General features: G+C 52.4%; 4 protein-coding genes across 10 annotated transcripts; 2 read left to right on the top strand and 2 right to left on the bottom strand.

Moving 5' to 3' along the window:
- Positions 1-312: 312 nt before the first annotated feature.
- LOC114042969 (tumor necrosis factor alpha-induced protein 8-like protein 2) lies at positions 313-2,619 on the top strand. Of its 3 annotated transcripts, none has more exons than XM_027861752.1 (3): positions 313-410; positions 829-925; positions 1,590-2,619. In XM_027861752.1, exon 3 carries the CDS (start codon positions 1,595-1,597, stop codon positions 2,147-2,149), a length of 555 nt encoding a protein of 184 aa, XP_027717553.1. In that variant the 5' UTR covers positions 313-410; positions 829-925; positions 1,590-1,594; the 3' UTR covers positions 2,150-2,619. The 3 variants fall into 3 exon arrangements, with proteins under 3 accessions (XP_027717553.1, XP_027717555.1, XP_027717554.1); XM_027861753.1 differs by having other exon boundaries at positions 376-410; positions 746-925; XM_027861754.1 differs by lacking the exon at positions 829-925 and having other exon boundaries at positions 321-410.
- Positions 2,620-6,860, bottom strand: LOC114042968 (lysM and putative peptidoglycan-binding domain-containing protein 1-like). 3 transcript variants are annotated; one of them, XM_027861751.1, is made up of 4 exons: positions 6,652-6,666; positions 5,596-5,860; positions 4,486-4,844; positions 2,620-3,956 (listed from the first exon to the last, which is right to left on the bottom strand). In XM_027861751.1, exons 2-4 carry the CDS (start codon positions 5,611-5,613, stop codon positions 3,818-3,820), a joined length of 516 nt encoding a protein of 171 aa, XP_027717552.1. In that variant the 5' UTR covers positions 5,614-5,860; positions 6,652-6,666; the 3' UTR covers positions 2,620-3,817. The 3 variants fall into 3 exon arrangements, with proteins under 3 accessions (XP_027717552.1, XP_027717550.1, XP_027717551.1); XM_027861749.1 differs by lacking the exon at positions 5,596-5,860 and having other exon boundaries at positions 6,652-6,860; XM_027861750.1 differs by lacking the exon at positions 6,652-6,666 and having other exon boundaries at positions 5,596-5,890.
- A 286-nt stretch (positions 6,861-7,146) lies between these two features.
- LOC114042967 (sodium channel modifier 1-like) lies at positions 7,147-12,435 on the top strand. 3 transcript variants are annotated; one of them, XM_027861745.1, is made up of 7 exons: positions 7,147-7,553; positions 8,668-8,738; positions 8,993-9,081; positions 9,171-9,268; positions 9,380-9,471; positions 11,129-11,329; positions 11,446-12,435. In XM_027861745.1, the coding sequence occupies exons 1-7, from the start codon at positions 7,503-7,505 to the stop codon at positions 11,543-11,545; spliced, it is 702 nt and encodes a 233-aa protein (XP_027717546.1). In that variant the 5' UTR covers positions 7,147-7,502; the 3' UTR covers positions 11,546-12,435. The 3 variants fall into 3 exon arrangements, with proteins under 3 accessions (XP_027717546.1, XP_027717549.1, XP_027717547.1); XM_027861748.1 differs by having other exon boundaries at positions 7,149-7,553; positions 8,635-8,738; XM_027861746.1 differs by lacking the exon at positions 7,147-7,553 and adding an exon at positions 7,716-8,308.
- LOC114042966 (tropomodulin-4) lies at positions 12,171-16,172 on the bottom strand. Its single transcript, XM_027861744.1, has 9 exons — positions 15,860-16,172; positions 15,487-15,643; positions 14,817-14,933; positions 14,484-14,573; positions 14,199-14,329; positions 13,992-14,099; positions 13,295-13,438; positions 12,919-13,063; positions 12,171-12,252 (listed from the first exon to the last, which is right to left on the bottom strand). The coding sequence occupies exons 1-9, from the start codon at positions 15,980-15,982 to the stop codon at positions 12,230-12,232; spliced, it is 1,038 nt and encodes a 345-aa protein (XP_027717545.1). The 5' UTR covers positions 15,983-16,172; the 3' UTR covers positions 12,171-12,229.
- Positions 16,173-17,295: the final 1,123 nt, after the last annotated feature.

Genomic DNA, 17,295 nt, shown 5'->3' with positions numbered 1-17,295 from the left:
CTGTGCCTCTGCCTGGATACCTCTAGCCCTCCAGTGACAAGGAGCCCACTATCTCATAAGGCAGAACATCAGAAACAAAGAGACGAGGGGCCTTGGGGAGAGTAGGTGAGAGACAGACAGAAACATACCAAGAGAATCAGGATACCTCAATAATAGGGATCGAGAGTTTGGGGTTTTCCCTCCTAAAAGGCCCACTGACTTTCTTCCTTTGTCATTGCTAGGAGGCTCTTGTCCTTGGAGTCCTAGACCTCACTGTGTCTGCACACGCTGGGGGGTGGGGGAAGAGAAGAGAGAAGAGGAAAGAGGGAAGGAGGGTGGGGCTGGGGGCGGTGCTAGACCAGAGACTCTTCAAAGTTTCTTCATCCTCTGTCAGTTCTCTGGGTACATCCAAAGCAAGACTGGCCTCAAAGGTGAGAGATGGGCCATGGTGAAGGGACACGTTGGGGAGGGGGGTAAAAAGCAGGACTGAGCAGGCGACGCTTCCCTCACCCTCAGCCCTTCTATTTTGCAGGGGAAGTGTTAACGCCTGGGAGATATCTCACCAGGGACGGTGGGGGGCAGAACGGGGGTAACTGGACACAGATGGGGCCAAAAGAATGAAGGGAGAGAGCAGAACAAGCTGAGGGGATGAGGGATGGTGGGATGAAACGCAGGGAGAACTTGGGAGACGAGTGACCAGTCAAAGGGGACGAGAGGGACTAAGGGACCAGAGCACAGAGGGACTGAGATTGTGACAATGGTACAGACACAGAGAGGGAGACAGAAAGCGGGGGTGACAAGAGCACGAATGAGAGGAAGCAGGGCCCACCCGGCTCCTTCTGCTCCCAGGTGCCCGGCGCAGAACTGAAGAGCCTACGCTACGTCAGGAGCAAAATTCCTCCCTGGCTCCTGACTGCATGAACCCCGCTGGGGAGTGGGACTCCAGGTACCCATCCATCTGACCCTTCCAGGCTCCCACTGTGAGGAGTGGGAGAGGGCGCGTCTGCTCCTCCCTGTGGTCACAGCCACATCCTGTAGAGGCGGGGAGGGGGAAGTGAGAAGCAAAAGCACCGGAGGAACCTGAGGCAGGGAGCCTAGTTTGGGGGAAATTCTAGGACCCAGTCAGCCTTCTGCAAGGGCTACAGGGTCCCCAATTCAGCCCCAAATAGAATCGCTGAGTTCCCAGGATTAAGTTCTTTGGGGTGGGGGGGAGGGCCTGACCCCTAGCCTCCCCTGCTGCTGAGAAGAGCACGTGGGACCAGCCCCTCGTCACCTGCTTTCTTTCAGTCTGCCCTCCCTTCCTTCCATATTTGCTTTCTTCTGAGGCTTAGCTCACGGTGGGCTGCTTTCCTAGATACCTTCATCAGTCCCCTAGCCAACCCTCTCCCTGGCTCATCTGTCCTACCCTCAGAGGTTCAGAGTCTCCAGAACAGAGCCCCAAAGATGCAAGAATGTGGGGGCTCACAGGAAGAGACAGGGACCCAGCTACAGCTGGCAGGAAAGGGGGACAGCCAACGGGGGAGGGAAAGCCACCCGGCTCCCTCGCAGGGACCTGGCAGCTTGTCCCTTCTGTTGATATTTAACATGGACTGGGGTCTCTGCCCTATCAGGGATCATGGAGCCCTTCAGCTCAAGAAACCTCGCCCTGCAGGCAGAGAAAAAGCTCCTGAGCAAGCTGGCTGGGAGGTCAGTGGCGCACCTCTTCATCGACGACACCAGCAGCGACGTGCTGGATGAACTCTACAAGGTGTCCAAAGAGTACACCCACAGCCGGGGCGAGGCCCAGCGGGTCATCAAGGACCTGGTCAAGGTGGCCATTAAGGTGGCGGTGTTGCACCGAAATGAGCAGTTTGGCCCCGGGGAGATGGCGGCGGCTGACCAATTCCGCCAGAAGCTGCGCCAAGGCGCCATGACCGCCCTGAGCTTCGGTGAGGTGGACTTCACCTTCGAAGCGGCTGTGCTGGCGGGTCTGCTGACGGAGTGCCGCGACACCTTACTAGAGCTGGTGAGGCACCACCTCACGCCCAAGTCTCACGGCCGAATCCGCCACGTCTTCGACCACTTCTCAGACCCCGGCCTGCTCACGGCCCTCTACAGCCCCGGCTACGCGCAGCACCTCAGCAAGATCTGCGACGGGCTCAGGAAGCTGCTGGACGAGGGAAAGCTTTGAGGCCTGGTGTCCTGGCTCCGTCTATCCCAACGAGGGGGCAGCCTCCCGACAGGCAGCAGGCCAAGGCTCTCTGGCCCCCCAGCCCCCTTGGGGCTGGGTTGGGTCTCCTTAGAGTGCGGCTTTTACCCTCGAGTGCGAGGCCCCGGGGGTTCACAAGCCCTTCCCTCCCCTGTGCCTCTGGCCACCAGGACAGGAAATGAAGCTGCCTGAAAAAGGTGAAGTGAAAGTCGGACCTTCCACTTCCCCATGGTATGGACACATGGTATGGGGAAATCCCTTCCAGGAAGAGGGAGGACAGCACCCCAAGCTGCTGACTAGGGGACGGGAGGGCGGAGGAGGGGTGTCAGACTCAAAGCCAGCCCAGGGGGCCAGGCCTGGGGCCAGTCTGGGTGGATGCTGGAAGCCTTGCCCCCAGAGAAGGTCAGGGCAGGGGAAGATACTCAGAAGGGAAATAAACCTGCTAAACCATGCACAGGGCTCCATGTTTAATCTCTGCAGTTTCTAACAACCTACTATCAACACAGGGAGAGGGGAATGGGAAAACACATTCACTTTCCCCCATGTCCAACATTAAATTACAAAATAAGGCAGACTCTTAGCCCCAAAGAGCCTCCCTAGCCTGCTGTTTTCTCTTCAAAAATACAGAACTACACCTCAAGCTGGTGCTACAAACCATAAATAAATATGCAATGGAAAGAAAGAAAGGAACCAGGAGGCCATGGAGGTAACAGAAGAAGCCTCCAGTGCTCAGTATGTGTAGGGGAGACACACAACACACACACACACACATGCACGCACGCACGCACGCAGAACACAGGTAGTCAGACCTGCTCTTTAAATCCCAAACTGACTGACTACCCATCCAGGTGGCCTGTGGCCACGGCTCCCATCCCTCTATCTACCCCAATATACAGCTCAGTGGAACAGGGCAGAAATGTAGCGAGGGAAAGGGTGAGCAAAATCTCTAATCTCCTGAACCATGAGAAAGAAAAAAGGACCAGTGAGGTCAAGGCGAAGTCCAGCATTTCACTTCCCGATTTGGGGAAGAAAGTTGGTACAGCTTCTCGGGAGGCTGGTTCAGGACCTCAGTGCTACACAGCAGGGACTGGGGCTCAGACATACCCACACTCCCAACGGTCCCCAGGGCTCCCTGACTGAGGGGACTACGGGAGCAGCCATCATGGCTGATCATTTCTTAGCCACCATCCCCTGAGAGCTGGGAGGACTCCCATCTCCTGCTAGGAAAACAAAATATAGCCAATAAATAGGATTCCAACATAGCACCAAATAAATTAGAGAGGAGGGTAGGAGGGTGTGGGGGGACAGGTTCTGGAGATCCCTCCACCCCTACAGTAAGGCCAAGAAACTGTGACAGGAATCAGAGAGAGGAAAGAAAGGGACAGACAGAGCTCTCTGAATCTACAAGATCCCAAGATTCAGTCAGAAGAGTTTGGAAAGGATCTAATCTCAACCCTTCCATTCTTGCCTACAATTCCTCCCACAGCGTCTGGCCGTAGTCCCTGGCATGACAAGAAGGCCAGGTCAGGGGGATGAGGGCGGGGCAGGGAAGCCAAAGCAGAGATGGGCTGAGATGGTGGATCCTCAACTTTCAACCCATCAGACAGGTTCTCCTCTACTGCTTCTCTCTTCCCAACAGTTTTGGGGGTATCAGAGTTTAAAGATTTCATCTTCCTGGTCCCGTAAGGTGGCTGCCCTTGTGGTTCGAGTCAGGGGTACAGGGCCCAGTACTGCCCGTTGCTGCTTTCGGGGGGAAGCCAAGTGGGGATGCAGATCCTCCCCGGGCACCCTGCAGGTAAAGATGAAGGGAAAAGCAATCAGGAAGGGAGGCAAGGAAGGAACAAGCACTTACTATGCACCTGTGCCAGGCACTGTGCTAAACATGTTACACATTTCTCATCTGCAGGAAGAGCCGGGATGGGGGTGGGGGGTGGGTGTGAACTAAAGAGAGAGAGAGAGACAGAGAGACAGAGACAGAAAGAGAGAGACAGAGAGAGATCTAGCAAGCTGCCTCCATAACGCTGCCAAGTCTGCCCAAGGCTCAGTTCGCCTCACCCCTGAAAGGACAGAGCAGTAAGAGGAACCTGAAACCATAACCCCCTGTGTACCACAGATGTATTCCAGCAGGCGTTAGCTCACTTTGCTTCTGGAATTCAAATTTTAAGCTGGAAGGGGCCTTTGAGCTCATCTAACCCAACTCCTTGATCTTCAAGAGAAAGAAAGTGGAATCCCACAGCGTTTCAGTGCCAAGGCCTAGCTTCCCACCTCCTGTGCTCACCAAAGGTTTCTGGTGAGGGTCAGAAACGCCAAAGACTCACCCAGTCTCGCCTTTCTTCAGCTTCCTGACGGCAGCCTTCTTCGACAAACTGATCTGGGAGTCAATCTTCTTGAGGAAGTCAGTGGCAGAGAGGTCATGGCTGGGTACGGGGAGGTCCTGGCCACATCTGGAGGAAAGGCCTTCACCATTGGCTTTCTCCTCTTGTTTTTTCCTCAAGGCTGAGGGGCCTTCAGCTCCACCTCGACTCAGTGGCATCCCTTCCTCCTTGTCTTCTTCCTCCTCAGAATCTAGCCCATTGAATAATCCCCGGGGCTCAGTCAGGATGGGAATATAGAGAGTTTTCTTGAGGAAGATGGAGTCATTAGTATAAAGTCGGTTAGCACGCTTAATCTGTTCCATCTTGGGGGAAAAAAAGGGAGGGGCACCAGATTAATAACAGAAATAATAACATAGCTCCCAAATTTATAATATTTCCTATTTTTAAATGTATTTTCAAATCCATTGCTTTATTTGATATTAACAACCATCCCAAAGAATAGGGAGGGCAGGTATTATCCTTGATTTACAGATGAATATACTGAGGCCTACTTAAGAGACCATGACTTGCCTAAGAACACAGAAAAAGTTAGTAGCAAACTCTAAAGAACTTAGGGTTCCTTATTGATAAATTTGGTACCCTGAAATATTTATTATTAAACACGAATTTGTCGGCATATGTATACCTTGGCTAAACTGAAACATAACACATTGGGAAGACAGTACTCAGAATCAAGAGTCCCTAAGAATGTTAGTGTTAGAAGGGATCCACTCAGTCCAACTACTGGAAACCTCACTTGTAACCAAGATATTTCTACCCTAGCACAAAACTATCATAATGAACTCGAATAACAGATCACTGGACTAGGCGTCAGGGAGATTTCAGTCTGAATCCTGCCTCAGTCACTTATCAGATGTAGGATCCTGAGGAAGTCAGTCACCACTCTCAGCCTCAGTTCCTTCACCTGTAAATGAGACTAACAGCACCTAACTCACAGGGTGGTTATGAGGATCAAAAGGGACAACAGGTAAAACGTTCTGGGGGCTTTCAAGTGCTCTAGAAATGCTGTTATTAAAAGAAGGAAACTCTGAATAACCCCAAAGTTAATAATACCTTGAATTCGTATAGCATGTTTGTGCTTCAAAGTGCATTTACTGTTCTCTCATTTTGTTTTCAGACTTTTTAAAAAATGATTTCACAATGACGCGATACAGTTGACTCCTCACAACCACCCTTGGGGGAGGGAAAGCAACATCCCTGTTGGACTGAGTTCCAGACAAGGGCAGCCTCTCGCAGCAAAACCTGGAGACAGGACAGCCTGATGATCAGCCAAGGCTGTGGCAGAAGGGGGCAGTCCAGGGCTGTGTTCTATGTTCTCCTGGATACCGTGTGTGAGAGAGAGAGAGAGAGAGAGAGAGAGAGAGAGAGAGAGAGAGAGAGAGAGAGAGAGAGAGAGAGAGAGCGCGAGAGAGATGTGTGTGTGTGTGTGTCTGTCTGTCTGTCTGTCTGTCTGTCTGTCTGTCTGTCTGTCTGTCTGTCTTGTGATCCCCAGGTGATTAGCTCAATGCCAAAGTATGCTGGTAAATACACCCACACACTTGGTCCATTTCTACAACCATAGCAGGCAGTGCGGGTGGGAGGTTGGACAGTGGTCACAAGGCGCCCCCCCCCCAACTTTAACTCCATGCTTTCCTCCATCTATAGGATGTACCCTTATTTATGGGGGGCACCCTTCCCACACCTGGGCTCTTCACGGAGACTTCGGGGGCTGTCCTCTGTGGCTCTGGGGGGGGGGGGCGCGGGGCGGGGAGGCAGGAGGTCCTGGGTTCAAATTGGGCCTCAGCCTCAGTTTCCTCATCTGTAAAATGAGGATCCAATAGCACCAACCTCCCAAGGTTGTGGTAAGGATCAGAGGAGATAACTTTTGCCTTCACGATCTCTCTCTCTCTGATCTATGTACCGAATTATCTCGATGTGGAAGGGGTGGGAGGAGAAGAGGGAGGGGGCGAGGATGCTCCTCCAGCCAGGCATTCGGATCCGTCCTGGGCTGGCACAGTCCAGGCTCTGAACCCGGCCTGGCCACAGCCCCGGGGTCCGGGGGGAGCCGCGAGGCTGAGCCCAGGTAAGCCCTCCGGGAAGGTGCCCCCGCCGTGCCCCCCGCCCACTCACCGTCACCCCGTACTTGAGCGCCAGACCGGCCAGGGTGTCCCCGGGCTCCAGCAGGTGCTCCACGCGCCGCTCCCGCACCGGGGAGCAGGCCGACTGCACCAGGCTGCCGTAAGACCGGGCCCGGCTCCCTCGCAGGAGCCCCGAGCCTCCCGGGGACGCCTGACGGGAGGGGGACGCCATGGCCTCGTCGGCCCAACCCGGACCCGACCTCCGACCCTGACCCCCTCTGACCCCTGACCTTCGAGGAGCCCTTCTCAGCCCAGATCCCGGGGGCCGGCCTCCGCCATAGGCCGCCGACTCCCGCTCCGGGCGGCGGATCTCCCGCCCTAGTAAAGCCCAAGTGCGGAGCCCCGCCTCTCCCGTCTAAGGCCCCGGCGCCGGGTTCCACAGCAACCGGTTCGGTCGCTGCCCGCAGCCGAGGCGCGAGGAGCTGCTGGGGCCCTAGAGGCGTCCCTGCGAGCGCGGCTGGGCCAGCTCCCCACCCCGGCCCGGGTGGAAGCTCACGCGGCCCATGCGGGCTCCGGGACCAAGAGACAGCCCCAAACCCTCCGGTTTAAAGGGCCTTACAGCCCCGGGGCTCCGGAGACGCTGGGAAAGACTTGAATTCCCAGAGAGCCGCGGGACCCCAAAGCATCCTGGGAAATGTAGTCCTTTCGCGAGGCCAATCGGAGGGAGCCCAGGAAAAGTGCTCCAGCATCCCCGGAAGCATAGGCCCCGGAAGTAAGAAACCAACCAACCAAAAATTACCGCTCCCTCACGCCGCGCCTGTGGAAGCTACGGTGGCTGTGAAGGCGTCGGAGTCTGGGTGGTGGACCTGCTGTAGTTTGTGGAGGAGGGCTGCGATAGACACCATGTCCTTCAAGAGGGAGGGGGACGACTGGAGCCAGCTCAGTGTGCTCAAGGTGAGAAGTGGGGTAGTTGTCGCTCCTGAGCGTAGGCTCATGCGTTGCCTCGGCAACCTCAAGGGGCGGGGCCATGCGGGGTGGGGGAGGGGAAGGAGGAAGGGATCCAAGGAGAGGATGGGGAGGGCAGGAGAAGAGAGGGAGGAGGGGAGCCCTCATTCCTCCCCGTAGCCCCAGCGAGACCCAAAACTAGGCTGGACCCACGGGGCTTTTGCCAAGGCGCAGCCGTTTAGAGGGATGTCGCTTCCATGTCCGGAGTTCAGTTTGAACTTCTTTGACTTCTCCGCCGTGCCCCTAGTAAATTCCTCGTTGAGAAATCTTATTTATGTTGCAAGATCCAATCGGCCTCGTTACTCACTCCCCTCCTCAGTGCCCCCTGCCCCACTGATTGGAGAAGGGATGGGACAGACATCCCGTTAGACGACTCTTCATTTCCCACCCGCCTGCACTCGTTTGGGGCTTCAAAATTCATACCCCTTCCCCTACTTTTCAGCTTTTTTCTGTGTGTTGTCTACCCTCATGATTAGATTGTAAGCTTCTTGAGGGCATGCACTGGCTTTTTCATATTTGTGTCCCCAGCCCTTAATATATGTATATTGACTATTGATTGACATTTGGGAGTGAGTCACAGACAACCTACTAGAGTCAAAAGTAAAAACAGCCAGGCCACTTTTGCCCTACCCCTGTAACCCTGCATCCCAGGTTTGAGGTAGAACGCTTCCTCTCCCTCTTCTACTACCCTTGGCCTCCTATTGGTAAGGAGTTGGGATATCAGAAGACTTGGAGGGGGACAGCTGAATTGTGGGTGTGGGGAGACATAGACGAGGTTCCCTGGGGGATAAGCCTTTCTTCCCCTGACCTAATTGTGGCTTACAGGAAAGCTAGGCGGCTCAGTGAGAATGATGATTACCTGTACCCCTGAGTCGGGATCTCAGGGTCTTCACCACAAAATAAAGTCATCCATGGACTGGCCCCACCCAACTTCCTTCCCAGGGCTGGCCTTTGGTGTCCTGGTTGCCCCCCCAGTTTTTCCCCTCCCCACCCACTGCCTTGTCCTCAGCACCAGAATTTCTGGTTACAGCCTTGGACCATACCTTGCCTACTCCTTTTCTAGAAGCGAAGAGTTGGGGACTTGCTGGCCAGTTATATCCCAGAAGATGAGGCATTGATGCTTCGAGATGGACGGTGAGGTCTAGGAGACGTCAAACTTGAGGAGACAGACAAGGGGATGATGAGAAGAAAATGTTGATTCTTGAAACCTTGGATTCCAGGAAAGAGAGGGAGAGTGGTGGGTGATGGGGGAAGGGGATTGGAAGAGGTGTGTGCTGGCAAAGGAGTAGGAAGACCTGCAAAGGGAGCAGGGAAGAATAGCTTTGAGATGACCAAAAGCAAGGGTCCCTGAGGCTATTACAACTCTTTTACCCTCCTTTCCCCTCCAGATTTGCCTGTGCTGTCTGTCCCCACCGCCCTGTATTGGACACACTGACCATGTTGACTGCTCACCGTTCAGGGAAGAGACACTTGGCCAGTAAGGTTAAAAGCATTTAGGAGGTTAAAAGCAGAACACTTACTTGACAAAGCCTTCCTGAGCCATACTGAATACTTCTTCCCTACCAGGCCTGCAAGATTTCTATGGCAAGAAGCACCAGTGGAAAGGAGAAGAACAGAATCCAAAACAGCAGGTAGAATGGAGAACTGAGAAGACTGGGGACCAGGTAAGTGAGAAAGGGAGGTCTGGCCTAGGTAAAACTCTCATCCTGGGAGGTTTGAAGTGTCTTATTCCCTCTAGGTCTGAGAACATTTGTTTACTTCTGCTTTCCCATCAGGCTCCTCTGCTGACCCAGACCCGTTTAATTACCCAAAGTGCCCTACGCAGAGCCCCGAATTACAACAGTTGCTGTCGACGGCAGAGGAACAGGTAATATTGGATAGAAGAGAGAAAGAAACAAGGTGAAACAAGAGGATGAAGCAGGAGAATGGCAGCAATGGTTATAGAAGAGCAAGGAAATTAGAGAAACAGGAAGATGGGCGAGAAAAGGGAAGAGGAAAACATGGGGCAGTCAATCTAGAAGCATTTGTTACTAGACTATAAAACTCCCCATGGACAGGGATCTTAACCTTCCACCTTCCGTCACCTTGCACAGTGGATGCATGATAACCGTTAAATGAATGCTTTCAGTAATAAAAAGATGTGAAGACAGGGGAATATCAAAGGGTTGAGAAGATGGGAAGGAGAAATCCATAGGTTCCCATGTAGGGAATTGACTTAAATTTTCAAGAATAGGAGCCATTTTCCAAATGATAAATGGTCAAAGGATATGAACCCATAGTAGACTTTGGGTATGGATGGGCAGAAAGATTACTGGGAATTACTGTTATGATGGGAGGAACAGAAGTAGATAACTCTGGTGTATTAGGAACAAAAGAGGACTGGCTCCCTCCCCAACCCTGTAAACCTTTAAAACTCAATTTTATTTTATTTTTCAGTTCCAAATTCTCTCTGTATTACCCTTCTCCATTCATTAAGAAGTCAAGAAAAACAAAATCCATTACAAGTATGTATAGTCATACAAAACAAATTTCCACATTAGTCATGTCCAAAAAAGAGAGAGAGAGAAAAGAAAATATGCCTCAGTCTGCACTCTGAGGACATTATCTCTCTCCATCTGGAAAGGGTTAGCACATTTCATCTTGAGTCTTTTGGAATTGTGTTTTGTCGTCATATTGATCAGAGTCTTTCATTGCTGATTACCTTTATGATATTGCAATTATTATATACATTGTTCTCTTGGTTCTGCTCACTTCACTTTCTATCAGTTCATACATATCTTCCCAGGTTTTTCTAAAACTGCCCTCATCGTTTCTTACAGAACAATAATATTCTATCACATTCATATACCATAACTTGTTCAGCCAGTCCCCAATGGATGAGCATCCCTTTAGTTTCCAATTCTTTCCCACTGCAAAAAAGCTGCTATAATATTTTTGCACATGAATTATTTTCCTCTTTCTTTGATTTCTTTGGGTTATAGACCTAGTAGTAGTATCGCTAGGTCAAAAGATATATACCGGGGCGGGACACTAGCGGCCTCAAGGCCACATGTGGCCTTTTATTAAGGGGATTTAGTGATCTGGAGCATTTTTTTCATGTCTTAGATTTCTTCCTTTCAAAACTACTGATTCATATCCTTTGACCATTTATCATTTGGAGAATGGTTCTTATTCTTGAAAATTTAACTCAGTTCCCTCTATATTTTAGAAATAAGACCTTTATGAAAAAAGTTTGCTGGAAAGATTTTTCCCCCAGTTTCCTGCTTTTCTTCCAATTTTAGCTGCTTTGGTTTTGTTTGTACAAAACCTTTTTAATTTTAATTTTATGTAATCAAAATTACCCATTTTAGCTCCTCTTTATCTCGTTTGGTCATGAACTCTTCCTCTGTCCATAAATCTAACAGATTATTTCTTCCATGCACTACTAATTTGCTTACGATATTAGCCTTTATGTCTAAATCATGTGCCCATTTGGAGCTTATCTTGGTATATGAACACCGGAAACTTTGTTCCTTCTCCCTCAGACCAGAAGCTCCTTTGCCTTCAGTTCCCCACCTCCCATCTAGGCCCCCCCAGTCTGAGGAACCTTCAGACAAGAAGGCTGGCAGAGCATCTAAGTCTGAGGGTGATATACAGGCCAAAAGAGATTCAGCAGCAGCCCCAACCCCTGTGCCCTTGAGTCCTGCCAGACGAAGAGCATTGGACCATTATCTGACCCTGCGCAGGTCAGTAGCCCGATGTATTGCTACTCTTGTTTTCTTCTCTATCACCCTCTTTTCCCTCTCTTCTGTGAACCTATTTTCTCATTCTAACCAGACCTTTTTTTCTCTGATCTTCTCAGCTCTGGTTGGATCCAGGATGGAAGAGGTCAGTGGGTAAAGGATAAGAATGTGGAGTTTGATTCTGACGAAGAGGAACCCCCAGATCTCCCCTTGGATTGATACTGACCTCCCCACCTATTTTGTTTAAATAAATCAGGGAAGATGCTAGGAACCTAAGTTCTTTCTTCCTCTAAGGTCTGGCTCTGTGTGCCATACAACTATCTCAGGTCCTTTTAACCCTGCAGGCTGCACAACTCCCTATACCACACCCGCCCCTTCCAGAGCCATGCCAAGCGTCAGCTGCACCCAGCCTTCTGCCCTATTAATAAAGTATACGGGGCAGGACTCTGCCCTTTGAGTTGTCAGATGCCTTCCCTACCTCAACTCCCCCTGTTTTCCCCTCCCATTTCCACAGAGGCTTTTCCTGCTTTCCAGCAGGGCTTAGCCAAATTCAGGAAATACTGGAGGAGCCAACGCTGAGTGGAAATAAAGAGGATGTGTGTGTTGGGGCGGCTCAGAGGCGTAAGGGGGCTGGTAAAGGGAGGGATTTCTCCCTCCCCTTCGAGGTAACCTGAGCCTAGAACCTCCTGATCTCCGGGGTATAAATAATCCTCTAGTGAACTGGCAGACACCCTGGGAAGGGGGGGGTTGGTGTTTAATGCCAAGATCACCTCCCCATTTGCCCAGTCTCAGGCCAAAGAAAGCGGCAGGTGAAGTGGGCAAAAAGACTTTTATTTACAGGAAGGGGAGATGGGAATTCTAGCATCCAGGGGTCCCAACTTCAAACAATGGGGAAGGACAGCATTATGTCTTCTTCTGCTGCCGACCTGTGGAAGTAGGAGGAGTCAGGAAATGGGTCTATACTCAAAGCTCTTGGCTTTGAGCCTATTCAGGAGAATAATGTTCATTTATTATTTCCTCCCCAGGAACCCCATGGAAGGTAATGTCTTAGGACATCTAACTTCTGTGCTTCTCTATCCCCTTAATAAAACTGTCTTCAGCTTCCACAATCTGTTCTCTGGCTACTCATACTTCCCAGGAATCTGTGTGGAAGTAATGTCACCAGAGAGATGAGGGCAGGCAGGAAGCCCATTTTACAGGCTGGAGAGGGGTGCAGAAGGGAAGAGCTTGCTCGTGTATGAGATCACAGAATAAGGAGGAATAGACAGCCTGTGGGTCCCACTGCAATGGCAAGACATCTAGAAGAAGCACGTTAGCTGGATTCCCTGTGAATGAATGATTTATGGAAGGACAGGGACTGAAGAGACACCTGGGTTTGGTTCTGTCCAGCTGAAGGGAGTGTCTCCATTGATGAGATCACAGATCCCTCAGAGTCCATGGGAAGAACCCCACTCACTTCCAGGTTAGCCACTCAGAACCTCCAATTTCTGTTGGAACTTCTCTAGTCGGCCACTTAACTGAACTTCATGTTGGAAGAGCTAATCCCGAGAGTTCTAAGCCTCGTAACTTCCTCCGACTCAGTGGTCACTTACGTAATTCGTTGTTCCGGGTCACTGCTCGAGCTGCCCGAGCCCGAGGTCCTTGCTGTGTGAAGTGGTAGCCAAATCGTACTATGGCTGGACAGTGCTCCAGCATGGCAGCCATCTCCATCTCTACAGCATCCCCTGGCCAGTGACGCTGGAAGGGTTGGGGGGAGGGGCAGGAGTCATTGACAAGGAGGGAATAGAGAAGACAAGCCGTTGACCACTCTGCCCCGGCCACTGACTATCCCTCCAAGGTTACTGTTTCTTTGAGGGGTCAGAGAAGGGTGGCTCCAGAGTTAGGGTAGTAAGGGGGCTGGTCTTGATTCTCTGCAGAAAGTTCAGGGTTCAGGGAAGAGGGGCTATCTTGGAAAAGGAAGCTATTAACCTGGTTGTCCATCCTTAGCTCGGTAAGTGTGGCATTCTCCCGAACGGCCTTTAGCACAGCCATGAATCCTGTACTGCTGATGAAGTTAGACTCAATGTTGAGGCTCTGAAGGCTCCTGTTCTCCCGAAGCATCTCGGCTATAGCCTAAATGACAGGAACATGAGGGGCTGGGTGAGCAGATGTCACTGAGGATAGGATCGACCAGGAGCCAGTGGAAAACAAGTCTCCAGCGGAGATTTTGAGGGACAACGAGGGCAAAGTGGAGCTGAGCAAGACACAAAATGAGAGGAAAGCAGAGCATAGTGTAGGCAGTGAGAGAAGGATCTTGTGGAACTGCCTGGCTTGTAGATTTAGAGCTGGAAGGCACCTTAGAGGGCATCAAGGCCTTTCAGTGCTGTGAGCTGGGTCAATTCCCAGGCCGGAGAGAAGTGGGACATACTGGGAAGAGGAGTACCGGACTTGAGGCCCAAGACCTGGGTGATGTCAGACCACCATTTTAACTGTAAAATGGGGAGTGGGGGGAGGTTGGGCTAGATGACCTTTGAGGTCCCTTCCCTCCCAACCATTGGAGCTGGTGATTTTGCATAAGTTTGGGTAACAAGGATGGAAGACCAGGGGCAGGGTCTACTGATGGGCATGCTTGGGGTCCCAGCTGAGCTGAGAGGAGTGTGATTGGGAGCGAGTGCCCAGGACTCACGTTGGCTACAGGGTCACCACTTCGTGTAGCTACCAGGCTGAAGCTCCGGACGTGGGTATTCCCCTTCATCGCCTGGCACAGCTCAATAATTGTGGAGGCTGTGATGTCCTATCAGCAGGAAAGGGGATGATCAGGTTTCTTCCTACAATGAGGCCTTCCCGTTGGAATGTGTCATCTTCTCCTCTGGGGTGGGGCCAAATTCAATACCTGCATATTGTTGAGGTTCACCTCCTCTAGCTCCTGGTCATTGTTCTGAACTCTCTTCAACGTCTCCTCGACGTCCGTAGGGTTTGGTGGTTCGTCTGGTACCGGCTTGTATTTGTCAGGCTGCACCACACCTAGAGGGGAAGGGGTGGAGGGGGGAAATCCCCCGTGTTCCCCCATCCCTCATACCCCATCCCATTCCCTTTGGCCCTTATGCCCCCAGCCCTGTCCCCATGAGCATTGAGCCCACCCCTTTGGTTTTTACACCTCCCCTCAGCACCCACTCACTGGTGATGCCTTCAGTGTTGCAGATTTCTCCACTGCAGATGGCATCGTAGTATTGTTTGTTACTCATCAGTGTGTACATGCCCAGAATGGCTAAGGGATGGCAGAGGGGTACGTGAGCAAACGGAGGAGTGATACACTCAACTTCCCCCAAACCGTCCCGCCAATGAGTCTAGGGGCAGGGGAAGGGAAGGAGACGTGGCTTTAGCCCGGCAGGGACTGATGACTCTTCCAAGATGTTTCTCAGCCCTTTGCATACTCGCTCCCGTCCATGCTCCATTAATACACGCCTTGTGACCAACCCCTCCCTCCTCCTCTGTCACCGGGATTGCCCACCTGCAATGTCACACATTTCAGCATCTGTGGCCTTGGCCAAAGCCTCCTCCAACTCGGGTTCCAAAGTGATCTGTTCCTCCGCAGGGATTTCCCTCTTAGGTTGGATGAATGGTTTCCCTGGTAGAGGAATGAAAGTCAGCAAAGGGAAACGTTTTCCAACCCATATCCTTGGTTTCCTGTCTGCCCTGATCCTCCTTACCCAAGCTCCTTGATTACAGACGACACGCATAGGTCCTAGATAGGTGTGGGCATCATAAGATCTGGGTCTCCTATCAGACTGGGTATTACAACACCCAAACCCTGGTCGGTACAGAGGAGTGAGGGCTTAGGGTCTAGAATGTCAAGACACTTGGGACTCTGGGCTGGGACATGGAGCTAAGAGGAAAGATGGCTTTGCTGGGGAAAACGGGAGAATTGGAGAATAGGATTTCTGGGTCTCTACAGGAAGGAGAGGGAGGAACTTGAGGTCCAGATGTTGGGATTCCTCTTCCTCTAACCCCCAGTGGGGTGCTACTTCACAGAGCCCAAGAAATATGGAATGGCCAGACAATGGGCCTTGCAAGTGGGAATGACGGGCATGAGGGAGAGGGGGGAAACAGGGAAGTGCCAATGACACAGAATAAAGTAATAGCAGGGTGGGAGGCCGAGTGCCCCGCTAAGGTTCCTGTACCCTTCTTCTCTCCTGTGAAGGGCACCAGGTCATCTCTCTCCTTAGTCTCCAGGGCCTGCCGTTCCAGGTGCTGCATCAGGGCTTCCCGGTCCAGGGGCCCCGTGGGGCTCTTCTTTGTCTGGTCACGCTGCCTTAGCCCGGCTGGCAGGAGCATGTTCTTGGGAGGGGGTAGGAGTGGGGGGAAGTTCCAGCTCAGACTCCCCACTCCCAAATTTGGGACACCCTTAGGGCGCCCTGAAGTGTCTTCAGACTCCCCATCTGACCCCCTTGCACCCTTAGGGATTCCCTGAGCCCGCCCCCCTGCAGTCTGGAGCCCTGAAGACACCCTTCAGGTCCTCGCTCTGGACACTGCCTTCCCGTCCGATGCCCTTACCTCGGGGTCCATTTCTTGGAGCTCATAATCCAGCTGCTCTAGCTCCTCAGGGCTCAGGCTTCTCAGGATCTCATCTTCATCAATGTCCCTATACTTCTCCAGTTCCTTCTGATAGGATGACATGGTGGCCCACAGAGCCTAGGGAATATTAGGGAATTGTTAGACCGGAGAGGTGCAAAAAGAGATAATGGGTGAAGGAAGGTAGAGATCCTTCTGGGAGTGACAAGGTTCCCAGGACAATGGGCAGCCCAGGATGCTTGGGTGGGGTGGGAGGCAGGAAGAAGGATGGGGGACTTGGGCTAAGCATCACAGATCTTTCGTCTCCTTCCCTGCTTCCCCAGCTTCCACTCACCCCAGATGAGGCTCTCTGTAGGAAGAAGTCCTGGCAGCAACCCATCAGCACAGCCCACACCCTCACCCGTCAACGCCTCTCCTGCCCCATCACCCCCAACACAGCTGCCTGGGGTCCTTGCCAACTCTCTTGGGCCCCTGCCTAATTCCTATGGAAGGAGGGGGTGGAGAGCTTCAGGGAAATTCGTCTTCCCCCCGCTCCTTCCTTAGACTAGGGAGAGCCTAGAGGGCTGACGGAATGGGAAGCTCTGGCCAGCTTGCTCCTCTTTCCCTGGGCAATAGGGGAAGGCTTGGGGGGCATGCAGGGGGAGGGTGGGCTGGGGCACTCTCAGAACTTCACTTCCAGTGCCTTCCAAACTTCTAAGTCCTAAGAGAGATCTGGGGCTCAGGGCCGGAGGAAACCTGAGGGGGCCGCTCCAGGTGCAAGGGCTGAGGAATTACAGAGGCCGGAGGGAGGGTACTGGGTCCCCAGTATTTGTCCCTGCCCTTAAGTGGAAGGTGACACTGGCCCTGTTTGGGGGGTGAGGGAAGAATGACTTCATGCCTTGTAATCTGGGGTCAAGTTCTTCTAGAAACATTTGGTGGGAGCTTGGGGGGAGGGAAGTACAATTAGTGTGGTGGGGAGACGTACAGATCTACACCCCACACCCAGACACACAAACTGGGACATACACATACACCAAACTTGAAATAGCCACAATAGTGTAAACCACACAGAACCTCACTGTCGTGTAGACACAACCTGAGTGACAGTGTTACCTACATGCACTCAGCCTCCAACTCCCCATGATTCCCACTAAGACCCGCACTCTCCCACCCCTCCCAGGCTCCCCCAGCCCACCAATCCTGTCAGCCCCCTCCCCTCTCACCTCCCCTTCTGTCGGTCTGTCTGCTCTGCCTGGGCACTGACCGGGCAGCAGGAGGAGCCTTGTGCTGGGGGAGGGGGCAGGGGGAGCGGTGAGCTCAGCATTTTATTATTTTAGTTCTGGCCAGGTGGGGGTGGGGGTGGGAGATCGCATGTACACCCCACCTCACACACACCCAGCCCCCCTAGTGGCCAGTAGCAGCCATAGCAGTTCTTCGCT

Source organism: Vombatus ursinus, unplaced genomic scaffold (assembly GCF_900497805.2).
Source record: "Vombatus ursinus unplaced genomic scaffold, bare-nosed wombat genome assembly UNPS02014768.1, whole genome shotgun sequence".
Classification (NCBI taxonomy): Eukaryota; Metazoa; Chordata; class Mammalia; order Diprotodontia; family Vombatidae; genus Vombatus; species Vombatus ursinus.
Note: the sequence above shows the minus strand (reverse complement) of the source record. Positions and strands in the feature narration are given on the sequence as shown.